Source organism: Lactuca saligna, chromosome 7, assembly GCF_052625555.1.
Source record: "Lactuca saligna cultivar CGN05327 chromosome 7, ASM5262555v1, whole genome shotgun sequence".
Lineage (NCBI taxonomy): Eukaryota > Viridiplantae > Streptophyta > Magnoliopsida > Asterales > Asteraceae > Lactuca > Lactuca saligna.
This window is the reverse complement of record NC_136423.1, coordinates 122,728,609-122,742,063: the sequence shown is the minus strand read 5'-3', so window position 1 is coordinate 122,742,063 and position 13,455 is coordinate 122,728,609. Positions and strand designations below refer to the sequence as shown.

Genomic DNA, 13,455 nt, shown 5'->3' with positions numbered 1-13,455 from the left:
ACTATTATCTTCCTCTTAGATCACATTTTTTTTGCCGAACACCTATTAGGCTATATATATTATAGTTGAAAGTTAAAATTATGTAAAAGGAAGATAAATATGAATTTTATTTAAAATCTTGGAGTTAACTCAAGTTAGAAGTTGATTAATAAGAATATTGGATAATTATAATGTATATATATGATACAAAACAATGTAGTATGGTGAGTTTGGGTATCTAAGCTTATATACCCTTAAGAGTATATTCACTTTTCCATATATATATATATATATATATATATATATATATATATATATATAAACAACAGGTCCCACGACTAGCAAGGAACTAAAAGAGGGCAACAAAACAAGGTAATTAGTACATATTACACGCAAACAAATAAAATGAGAGCTGGATGTCAAAAACCCCTGTGAGACCCCGATCCTATACGAGACTAAATTTTTAAAAAAATCGAGAACAGGAGCGGGAGCGGGGGCAGAATTAAACCCCGTTTATTTTCGGGACCGGGGTCGGGAGTTGGTATTTCCGTCCTGTACTCCCGCGGGGGCCCCGGTTGTACAATTATGTAAAAAAATATATATTTAATATAAAATGCATATACAAAATAGATTTTCTAATTTTAGGTGTAGGTTAGGTTTCATTTTCCCGTTTCCAATTAATAGATATTGAAGAGGTAGTAAATTGATCATATTTTTTGGATATGTAAGTATTTTATATTTGTAATATTGGATTTGTCATATTTTATATTTTTAATATTGTTGGAATTGTCGTTTTTGTAATGTTGAATTATTACTGTTGGATTTTTAATTTTTAGTTTCTAAAAGATTATGTTTTAAACTTTTAAAGTTATTAAAAATAAGCTTTTTAGCCTAAACTAAAGTAGTTGTTTAGCAAAAAAAAAAAAAAAAACGAATTTTAAGCGTATAAATCGGGGGAACCGGGGGAATGGGGGTGGGACCGGGGGATATGTAAACGGGGGAGCTGGGGGCGGGACCGGGAGCGGGGGCAACAACTGATTTCGGGGGCGGGAGCAGGGGCAGCTATTTCCGTTCCCGTTTGGTCCCGTTGACATCCCTAGAGCAACACTAGTCGGTCCATCTATAGTTTGTATTCTTTCCCCTAGGTTTATACCATGTATACACCAATAAAACTTACATTATCCGTTACAATAGTAGGGGACTGCACTACCATTTTATAAACTTTCTTGTTTCTCGCTTTCCGTATTCGCCATATGAATCCATAAAAGATAGGGGACCGCACTAACATTTTATAAACTTTCTTATTTCTCGCGTTCCATCTTCGTCGTATGAATCCATAAAAGATAGGGGACTGCACTACAATTTTATAAACTTTCTTGTTTCTCACATTTTATTCTCGCCATATGAATCCATAAAAGATAGTTAGAAAGATCTTTTTTTTTTTTTTTTTTTGGAGAATTACCCCATCCCACAGCAAAGTTGAGGAATTCCGCCACCTTTGTGAAACGTCTTTGTGTAAACCCGCATCACTTGAGGATCCAATCTAGTGACGATTGAACAAAATTTCAGCTGATGGTCTCTTCTTCACATTCACATAAACAACTAGTGGGATGAATGCGAACACCTATTTTGATCAAGGTCTCTGGTACATAATTCTTCTAAGTTTCGCTTTCCATATAAAACATAACACTTTTAGCGGTACTGTTTTTAACCAAACTATTGTATCTCCATCGGTCAAAGTAATTTTTCTATCAATCAGTTGCCAAATGTTATCGACCCTAAATTCGCCGTTTGGATTGACTTCCCATAGGAATGAATCATGACCCTGTAAGAATTTAAAGTTGGTAACAATTGAATAAAGCATCATAAGTTCTTGTAGAGTTGATTGAGTGTTGGGGCAAGATCTCTAGGCCCATGAGAAACCGAATTAGGACGCCTTTCCGCTATAAAACATAATTTAGCCGACTCCAAAAGCAACGTTGGATGATTTACATGTTGTTAGACTAATACCAATTCATTGTTTAGACATGATTTATCTTACTAATGCAATATATGAATTTATCACATGGATGACATGGCGTGGGTATGATAAAATTCTCCATTTTTTTTCAATTCGGATTGTAATTAAAAGGGTGATGATATTCACGAAGCTTATTGATACATCTATGGTTTTTTAAAAGGAAAACGAGAATTCATCAATCAAATTTTTATGAAACTGTCCCATTATGATAGAGATTTTACCTCATATTCGTTGGATGAAATCAATAATACAGTTTGGTGTTGTGGAGTTGATAATGTCTCTAGGCCAGATGGATTTACGTTCAAGCTCATTATAGAGTTTTGAAAAATCAATGTCTTTAATTTCATTAAAGACTATTGCATTACATCTCAAAACCAATAAAGGTTCTAATGCCTCCTTTATATCTCTTATTCCTAAAAATAAAGACCCATTTTTCTAGAAAGGTTATAGACATGTGAATTTAAATATTTAATTGTATGTATGTATATTCATTCTAAGGCTATTGCATTGCATCTCAAGAAAGTTATTGGCAAAGTAGTGAGCCTGGAGCAATCAGCTTATATAGAAAGGAGGAGCATACTTGATGATCCTCTTATTTTAAATGAATTGTATTCGTGGGCTAAAAAGACTAAAAAGAAGAATTTAAACTTTTAAATTCGATTTTGAAATGGCAATTGACTCGCTTAACTGGGGCTTTTTTTTGTTCCATATTGCAACAAATGCTTTCTAGTGTGAAATGGAGAATATGGATTAAAGGTTAGTTTGTGCCCCGATCTTGCTTCCATCCTTGCAAATGGTTCTGCCATTAGCGAATTTCCTACAGCGTGTGGTATTAGATAAGGAGACTCTCTCTCATGATTTCTTTTTGTTTTTGCCATGGAAGCCTTGAGCATTTCTATGAAGGAACCTTTTGTTCAACTCCTTTCCTAATAACGGACCTCTTTCATCTCATCTCCGCAGATGATGTTACTTTCATTGGTGAATGGCGGAAGCTTAACTTAATCAACCTTAATAGAATCCTTAAATGTTTTTTCATTGGTATCGATATAAAAGTTATCTTCATAAAAGTAAAGTTTTTGGTGATGACGTTGATAACGATAGGCTAGTAAGTTTTGCTAGCATTTTATGTTGTGAGCTCATGAGTCTACCTTTCACTTATGGAGTTCGGAACCCAAAGGCAATCATTGAATGAGTCCTGAAAGCTTATAGACTTGTGAATTTAATCAAATGTATGTATAAGATTCTTTCTAAGGCTATTACATTGCATCTCAAGAAATTTATTGGTAAAATGGTGAGCCTGGAGTAATCGACTTATGTAGAAAGGGAGGAGCATACTTGATGGTCCTCTTATTATAAATGAATTGTATTTGTAGGTTGAAAACATATTTTAATCTTTAAAGTCGATTTTCACAAGGTGTTTGTTTGAATCGCTCAATTGGGGATTTGTGGATTCCATTTTAGAATATATGGATTTTATTGTGAAATGGAGAAATTGGATTAAGGGTTGTTTGTCCTCTAGTCGTGCTTACATTCTTGTAAATGGTTTTGGCACTATTGAATTTCCAATAAAAATGTGGAGTTAGTCGATGATACCCTCTCTTATCCTTTCTTTTTGTTCTTGCCATGGAAGCCTTGATCATTTCTACGAAGGAATCTTGTGTGCAACATCTTTTCCAAGGTATCTCCATTACTTTCATTAGTAAATGGTCGGAGCTAAAATTAATCAACATTAATAGATTCCTTAGATGTTTTTTCATTGATTCCGAATTAAAAGTCAATCTTCATAAAATGAAATTTTGGTGTTGGTGTTGATAACCATGTGTAATATCGTGAGTTTCTCTTTCACCTAATAGAGTTCAGAACCCAAAGGTAAAGGTAATTATTGAGTGTGTCTAATAAAATCTCCAGATTTTTTTCATTCATTCCAGATTGTAATCACAAGGGAGATAATATTCGACGAATCTTATTGATACATCCATGGATTTTTAAAAGGAAAATGAGAATTCATCCATCAAAATTTTATTGAACTATCCTAACATGATAGAGATTTCTTGGTTGCCTAGTATTCATTAGATGAAATCAATATGCGGTTTGGTGTTGTGGAGTTGATAAATCCTTGGGCATAATGGATTTATGTTCAAGCTCATAAAAGAGTTTTGGGAAATCTTAAAAATAAATATCTTCAAGTCAGTAAAGACTTTGAGGTGACCAGAAAAAATAGTAAAGGTTGTGACGTCTCCTTTATATTTCTTATTCCTAAAAAAGACTCATTTTTCTTGAAAGATTATAGATCTATGAATTTAATCAAATGGATGTATAAGATTCTTTTTAAGGGTTGAATCGTCAAGTTAGATGGTCTAAGGACAAAAATGCAACAAAATATTGTTTTATGGACCACCTGTACCATAATTAAACATTTTGAAAAAATCCATGGCTCTTTAAAGAGTGTAGCAAAGAAATTTGTAATTAGTCTTAGAGATTGTTTGATAGTTGCTGCTTGAGTTAAAGCCCTGAAATTGACCTAGTAAGAGGCAAATCACAAGATTGAGCAGAGGCTTCTAAATGGTGTATCAAACAGTTTGAATCTAATTTCTTATCGGACCTAATGTGAGGCGTATCAGACAACTCCTTAGTTTTATTAGTCTCGCTAAGAATTAAAAAAATGACAAAGCTACTAACCGTTGTTAATTTGATTTTCCAAAATTTACCAGACTTTTCATAACATCTTCTACATTTTCTTTTCTTGCAAACAATGAGTTTTATTCGATTAGAAGTTTTCGAGTGTATCCTCGAAATGTTTTAAACTCAAAGTGTTTCACAACTCTCATTGATCCAAATAATTCTATACCTCGGTTTTCTAACATCAAATTTGTTGTTTGTTTGGCAAAAAAAAAAATCGCAAATTTTTTAAAGAAACTAGTTTTGTGACAAAAAATTGCAAAAGTAAATATAAAATTTTGGAAGAAAAACAAGATTTCCATGGATATATCATAAATTAGCAAAACTAAAGTTTTTTGCAAGGACAATTATTTGGTGATAGATACGAGAAAGATAGACATTCATGATATGTGACCTCACATTTTTATCATTTTAGTGATTATCCCTAACTAGTATTCAATTAAGATTATGAGAGGTAAGATTAATGATTTGGCTTAACATGTAGAGTTAATTTGTAGGATCAACATTTGAATTTTACTCTCATTATAGTCGACCACCTTCCACCATGAATAGTTTTTGGTCTCAAAATCTCCTTTTAAATTTACTAGGTTAGGGTTACAAATTAAGGATTGGAATTGATTGCTAGGATTAGGAATGACTAATACTATTATTTTAAGATCAACCAATGTGAATTTATGATCCTTCGATATCATGTCTTGTTAAACCAATGTGAATTTATGATCCTTCGATCTCATGTGTTGTTAGAAATTAGCCAATGGTTACAAGTTCAGTTGACCATTCTAAAAATACATACTTGTTGAGTTGTGGAAAATGTTGAAGATTCAAGTCTCCATTAAAAAAAACACTTAAGTTATGGAGAGTGATTACTTTTGGACCTTATCACCACTGCTCTATATATAAAAATCTCAATGTAATCGTAAACTTCATACTTAAACTAATAATAAACCTCTCTAGAACACTTTTCATGATAGTTCTTTGTGAACCATGAATCACTATACTCTTTATTTACTCATTAGGGCATTCTCCCATTCATTATTTACATGAATATCTCTCAAGTATAACCTTTCGTGTAAAATCTGTACAAACTCTAAAAAAAAAAACTTGTTTCTCTTCAAATCATTTCTCATTCTCATATGAACCATAACTTGAAGTCCCAAATCCTGACCAAAATTGCATAGAACAATAGGGCACATGGGAAACTTTACTGAAGTAACAATTCCCTTTGATCATTTTTGTAATTTTCATGATACCCCCTTTTACTATACTTGTTGTCAAAACGAGCCCTTCTCACAGCATGTTGAATATGTTTCTCATGCTCTTTGAGCATTTCTTCCATATTGCCACCAGGTGGAAGTAATGGCCCAGAGTAATGGATCCGGGTTTTCTTTGGAGCATATCCCTGCCATCAAAACAAATTCAATAAATCAAATCCTCTTACTTACTATAGGGGAAAAAATGAGGGTTAATATGTTATTATGGCTTCAGAATGTCTTAATTTTAACCTAATAAGAATAATATTACACTTTTTACCCTCTTACTTATGGTTAAATACCAATAGGTCTCCCATGTAACATGATGCATGATCTCGATCCCTGTCACATTGTACAAACATGTTTTATATACAAGCTTGTATACACCACATACATGTACTTAATCACTATTCCTTATATTCATAGCATAAATACACTTATACATAACATAGGGTTTATGTTCAAATGAGAATGCATAAAATGTTGAGAACTGTGAGAAGTGATCTCAACCCTCGATCAAAATAATCAAATGTTGTAATATTTTCCCAAAACAAGGGTTCGATTTTCAAAGAATGTTCCTTAATCGATGTGTAATAATATCAAAAGTCTCAAATCAGGGCTTTCGGATTTAAAAATTAAAATGATCAAACCTTTGTGTAATTGTGTAATTCTCATTTGAACCTAACCCTAGTTACATGCGAATTCATAGAGGGGAGATGTTTTAGATACCTTTCCAGGGGGATTTTCACGCTTCTTGCAAGATGATTCAGCATTGTTTAATTGGTGATACTTTCCTGAATGTGAATTCGAAAACTTGGATAAATTGGATCCCTTGTGGTGTTTATTATAATCATCGACATTATCTGTATCTTCAGGACTGTTTTTAACATTACTACTATGATGAGGTTTTTGATGATGTTGTTCTCTTGCATAGGGTGCTGGAAAAGGTCTTGATTTTATTCTATCTTTTCTAGAAGATTCTGATCCTCGTGCTTTTGTAGAACCGAATTTATTCCTGCCAACCAAAAAAAAAAAAAAAAATCAACATGGATCTTCATCTGTTTGGTTAAAACTTAAATAGAATGAAATTATATTTACCTTCTTTTTTCATCATTTCGTAGCTTGACATCATATTCTTTACTTGGAGGGTATTTTGGTAAACTTGAAGGATCACAAGGAAGTGGCTTGGTTGTAAAGAACTACATTGAATATTAAATAAAACATTATACAAAAATCCGAGTAAACTACATTTTGGTGAGAGGGAGAAAAAACATTATGAATAGGGTCCAAAAAGAAAAAAGAAAAAAGATTCATTTTTGGACTGAAACCGAAAAATCAAGTAAATACAGGGATGAAAATTGTAGTTTAGTGAAGATTTTAGGTCAAAGTGGTCAACTGTACCTCACTCTGTAGTGCAGAAGAAGTGGATCCACGATTATTGGGCTCAACTGCAAGAAGGGAATCCAAAAGATTCAAAGCAGATGGAGGCAAGTCTTTAAATGTGTCTCCTAAACATCGTTTATAAGGATGTTTTGGTTTAAAAATAGTGGCATGAGGTAACTTTGATTTTCTCCAATATTCCTCACATGGTGAACCACAAAGTTTAAATATTTTATGCATTTGTTCCACCTGTAAATAGTTTACACAAAGACAAAATTACAAAAATGGCCTTTATGGTTTGCCAAAAGTCACAAAATCAGTCCCTATTATTTTTTTTTGATGTAAATGGTCCTTGTGGTTTGAAAAACTTGCACGGATGGTCCTTTTTACTAACGTCGTTAGTATTTTTTTACTAACGTCATTAGTATTCAGCTGTTAGGGACTGAATTCGTAAGGGCATTTTCATCTTTTCAAGTATAAAGGGACTGAATTTGTGACACTTGGTAAACCATAGGGACCATTTTTGTAATTCTTCTAAAAATAATTTAAATGAATGGAGGAGGATTCGAACTTGGAACCTCCCCTAATCCCAAACCAACCTATGCCTTATACCAATAAGCTGCAACAAAACTTGGTTTATAGTTCCGAAAAATAAATTACATTATGTAAAATCGCAAAAAAAAAAAAAAAATAACAAAATAAATTACATTTTTTTTACATAATTTTTTTAAATAAAACAAATTGTACTTTTACGTATTGAAGAAAAATAAAATTTTACAATTAGTTTATATGTTTTTTTACGTTTTTATTTTATGTAAAATAATTTTTTTACGTATTTAAAAAATACGGTTTTGTAAAATACGTTATTATGTTGTTATAATCTTATAGTATACTTTTACGTTATGTTAACGTCTTTAATTGGTTTAAAGTAAAACTACAAGTATTTTTTTTACGTAAAAACATTAAGAACATGAAAACATAACGTAAAAAAAAATACTTTAATATTCACTTTAAATCAATTAAAGATGTTAAGATAACGTAAAAGTATATTTTATGATTTTAACGACGTAATAACGTATTATATGAAAATGTATTTTTTAAATACATAAAAACATACTTCATGTAAAATAAATATATAAAAAAAAAGTTACACATTTTTTAGTAATATTTAAATACATAAAAAAACGTAATAACATATTATACAAAAACTTAATCTTAAAAATGTGTCATTTTCTTTTATATATATATATATATATATATATATATATATATATATATATATATATATATATATATATATATATATATATATATATATATATATATATATATATATATATATATATGTGAATTATGTTTTTTTATGTATTTAAAAAAATACATATTTATATAATATATTATTACGTTGTTAAAATCATAAAATATATTTTTACGTTATCTTAACATCTTTAGTTGATTTAAAGCGAATATTCAAGTATTTTTTTACGTTATGTTATCATGTTCTTAATATTTTTACGCAAAAAAATACTTGTAATTTTGCTTTAAACCAATTAAAGACGTTAACGTAACATAAAAGTATAGTATAAGATTATAACAACATAATAGCGTATTGTACAAAAACATATTTTCAAATAAATAAAAAATAGTTTACGTAAAATAAAAACGTAAAAAAAATATAAACTAATTGTAAAATTTTATTTTTTCTTCAATACGGTAAAAGTACAATTTGTTTTATTAAAAAAAATTATGTAAAAAAATTGTAATTTATCCTTTTTTGCGATTTTAAATAATATAATTTATTTTTCAGAATTATAAACCAAATTTGGATGCAGCTTATTGGTATAAGGCTTAGGTTGGTTTGGGATTAGGGGAGGAGGTCCCAAGTTCAAATCCTCCTCCACTCAATTAAATTATTTTTAGACGGATTACAAAAATGGTCCTTATGGTTTACCAAGTATCACAAATTCAGTCCTTTTATACTTGAAAAGACGAAAATCCCCTTACGAATTCAGTCCCTAACGGCTGAATACTAACGGCGTTAGTAAAAAGGGTCATCCGTGCAAGTTTTTCAAACCACAAGGACTATTTACATCAAAAAAAATTAATAAGAACTGACTTTGTGACTTTTAGCAAACCATAAGAACCATTTTTGTAATTTTGTCTTACACAAATAATCTTCATCACCAAAACCAAAAAATAAAAGATTTTACTTTGTGACATTACTTGTTACGTTATATCATATATTATATTGATATTAAACTGTTACATACTTGCTTATACTAAAATTAATCTTTATGTTAAAATTTATTTACTAATATGCAATAGCAATATGTTTTAATTTTTATGTTTCAAAACTATTTAGATGGTTATTTTAATATTAAGACAACAAATTATATACGAATGGTTTGTTTTGATTATAATTGTTTCATGATAGAGTAAATTGCACGAATGGTCCCTATGGTTTAGGGTAATTTATACGTTTGGTCCCTAATTTATTTTTTTAATTCGAAAGGTCCATACTGATTGTTTTTGTTATGCGTTTGGTCCATGTCTTACCTAAAAAACTATTTTACCATTGATTTTTTAATTTATTTAAATAAACACACCCCAACCTCAACCCCTCACCTCACCTTACCTACCCCACAATTTTTTCCTATTTAAATAACAGTCTTTTTAGGTAAAATAAGGACCGAACGCGTAATAAAAACAAACAGTATGAACCAAGTGTGTAACAAAAACAAACAATAAGGACTTTCCAAGTAAAAAAAATAAATTAAGAACCAAATACGCAGATTACCTCAAACCATAGGGACCATTCGTGTAATTTACTCTTCATAATATAATATAAAAAGTATAAAAAGTTATTGTAAGTTTGTAACAAAGGAGTGGGTCTACTATGTAAAAAAAAAAAAAAAAAAAAGAGGTTGTTTTAGAAATACATATATCAAAAATATTTTTTTGGTGTTAAATATGGTGCAGTGGATTGAAAAGCAATTACTGTTTGTACCAAATATTACACCATTTCTATGATTTTGGAACAAAGTATGGTGTACCTAATGTGTTGGGAATTGAAAAGGGTGATGAAATGTCTAAAATACCCTTCAAAAGTGAGAATATAATGAATAAAAAATACCTCTGTCCTTCCGGGCATTATGGGCTTGCCAACAAAAAGTTCTGCAAGAATGCAACCAGCACTCCACAAGTCAACACCAACTCCATAATCTGTAGCTCCAAGTAAAAGCTCAGGAGGTCGATACCACAGAGTAACAACTCGACTTGTTAATGGCTGTTTATTATTTTGATTCATGCAAAAACAAGTCGCTAACCCAAAATCACCAATTTTAAGATTCCCATTGTTGTCGATTAAAAGATTTGATCCCTTAATGTCACGATGGAGAACCCCACGATTATGACAATGTTCAAGCCCACGAAGCAACTGCTGCATGTAACATTTTATCTGCAAGAATGATTTCATTTATTGATTTCTTACTACCGAATTATAATTTGCTATTTCTTGTACACAAATAGTATAAGATACCTGTGATTCAGTAAGTTCAATCATTGGGGAAGCTGAAATCCCAGCAAGATCATGCTCCATGTACTCAAACACAAGATAAAGATTATCAGACATTCTTGATGTGACTAAACCTTCAAGCTTCATCACATTTGGATGATCCAGCTTACGAAGAACATTTATCTCTCTAGCCATAAACCGAACACTTTCTGGATCTTTGTTTAAAAATCTTACTTTCTTTAGTGCAACGATTTTCCCAGTTTCAAGGTCACGTGCTCTGTATACACTGCTGTATGTCCCCTGTCCAATCTGCAATAAACCCATGTAACAGAAAAGAATGTACTCTTTAACTCTTTTCAGGGACAATTTAAAGTAAAGAAGAGAAGAGAGAAGGGTTTCAGGATTCAGACCTTGTCCATTTTCTGAAAAGACTCTGCTTTTCTTGGTAACAATCCTTTAATTGCATCCCCTGCTACAGCAGTCAGCCATGGTGGCCATCCACCAGCAGCTTGCACTTCATCAACTCCATATCTGATGCTATATATTTTGTAATTTCCAGGCTGATGTACATGTACTCCTCCTCCATTTCCCTCAATAATCTTCTCGGGTCTTTGAATTAATTGCATGTTGGACTTCTGAGAGGCTACGTCTTTCTTCTCACCATCATCATCATCCCACAATGTTAGTGCTGAAGCTGCTACGTTTTCTTCATTACCCTCTGGTATAAGTCGAGTAGTAGCACTAGCACCATTGTAACCGTTATCAACCTCCACCACTACTTCACCCCTTCTTGAAGATCTAAACCACCGTTTAGATGATTTCTTAGGGTGTTTGTGTGAATACTCGTTGGGTGAAACTCCTTTCGAGCACATGCATCCCATGATAAGTCGAATTTGTAGTTTCCTGCTTCCGAACAGGAAACTTGATTTCACTTCAGACCCTCAATGGATACCATACGCAAATTCTAATCAGTTTGGAACTACGTCTGTGATCCGATAGGCATTCTCCTAAGAACCAATCAAGTCATTTAGATAAAATGTATACATGAATCTCTAAATGAAAAGGTGATTCATACCTTGAAACCCCCAAAGTTCCCAATTCCATAATGAATGTTTAAAGTGGAACAGCTTGAATCGTTAATCCTTCCGATCAAAACCCTAGATTCACTAAAATGAACCAACAGATATGAACCTACACATAACGCTTTGAGATCCCCAATTCCAAAGAAATTTCAATCATAACGTGGACGCATTGGATGGAAATCCAAGTGAAACCCGGATCAGACAAAAAAATTGAAGAAATGTTGAAATTCAGACGAATGATGGAGAATTACGAGGTTGCAGAGGGGATGACCCGGAAAATTCTACAAATTCAATGGGTCAAAACTCAAAAAACTAAAATTGAGAAAATTGAGAAATCCCCGACACAATTTCATCATAAATCGTGATAAAAAAGACCTGAAATGGAGCGATTCAGATTAAAGCGTTGAGTTCGAGGAAAAGCGAAGGAGCGATTCTCGGATCTGTGAGAAAAAAAAACCTTGAAATGCGAGTGAGTGATTGGTATAGCAGTGTGCAAATGAATGAATATCGCTGTGTGTGTACTAGTGAAGGTGAAGGAAGGTTTATGCATGGGGGTTTCAATGTGTAGGGACCTGTACACGCGTCAAAATTCTGTAGCTTTTCCCCCAAAATTCCCTGTTTCACGAGTTTTTAATCCATGTAAAGCATTATACATGCAATGCTCGAACAATTGCTTTTGATCAATGTTTATTTTATTGTTTTTATCATTTTTATTTAAAACATGGGTGAATTACGCGTAAAATTTATATTTTCAAATCAACTTGTGTTTAAAGCTTATATTGTTTGACGTTTTGGGGTCATGAGCAAATTGTGTGTGTTAAGTCTTAAAACTAATATATTCAAAAAATAATAGAGGAATATATATTCCGTGCTTTTTCATCAGGGCGTATTTATAAAAAATAGCTGTAAACTGGAAGCGGGTAGCGGTTAGTTGGTAGCTAGAAGCTGTAGCTTTTATTTGTTATATGAATGTTTGGTAAAAATAGTTGGAAGCTTTTGAAATATATAAAATTTTATAAAATGACAATTGATTAAAAATAAATAAATATATAAATATATTTTTAATGGTAATTTATTTCAAAAGCTTAGGAGCGTTTTGTTAAACGCTACATGAAGTAGTTTTTAGAATCAGAACGTTTTGTTAAAACTAAAAACTAAATGCTCGTACTGTCAAATGAAAATTTTTGTTTAAATTAAAGCGTTTTATGAAAAACTAAAAACTAGAAACTCCCAAACACTTAAAAAAAAGCTTTGTACCAAACAAGTCCTTAATCTTAAAATATAAGAAAGAGTGTTATGTTCTCATTCAATAAAATATCCTCGATATTTTGGACGCCGTATTTAATTTATTAAATTTACTTACTAAATTTAAGGTAAACCATAAAAAAGTTCTTATATATTAATTTCGTAATTGATTTAATACTTATATTTTTTTATTCAATTAACTCCTAAAAAATAATAATCGTATTCAATTTGATTTTTTTATCTAGTCAACAGATAAACTAACTTTTAAAAATTACACTTTTAGTCTAAATTTTATTTTTTTTACAA

At 31.4% G+C, this 13,455-nt stretch overlaps 1 protein-coding gene across 4 annotated transcripts; it reads right to left on the bottom strand.

Moving 5' to 3' along the window:
* Positions 1 to 5,545: 5,545 nt before the first annotated feature.
* On the bottom strand, positions 5,546 to 12,415 carry LOC145004595 (putative serine/threonine-protein kinase At1g09600). Of its 4 annotated transcripts, none has more exons than XM_078963542.1 (9): positions 12,280 to 12,415; positions 11,898 to 12,185; positions 11,233 to 11,829; positions 10,847 to 11,131; positions 10,442 to 10,765; positions 7,330 to 7,557; positions 7,027 to 7,127; positions 6,658 to 6,943; positions 5,546 to 6,077 (listed from the first exon to the last, which is right to left on the bottom strand). In XM_078963542.1, the coding sequence occupies exons 3-9, from the start codon at positions 11,701 to 11,703 to the stop codon at positions 5,880 to 5,882; spliced, it is 1,893 nt and encodes a 630-aa protein (XP_078819668.1). In that variant the 5' UTR covers positions 11,704 to 11,829; positions 11,898 to 12,185; positions 12,280 to 12,415; the 3' UTR covers positions 5,546 to 5,879. The 4 variants fall into 4 exon arrangements, with proteins under 4 accessions (XP_078819668.1, XP_078819667.1, XP_078819669.1 ...); XM_078963543.1 differs by adding an exon at positions 6,217 to 6,270 and having other exon boundaries at positions 5,946 to 6,077; positions 11,898 to 12,415; XM_078963544.1 differs by adding an exon at positions 6,209 to 6,270 and having other exon boundaries at positions 5,949 to 6,077; positions 11,898 to 12,415.
* Positions 12,416 to 13,455: the final 1,040 nt, after the last annotated feature.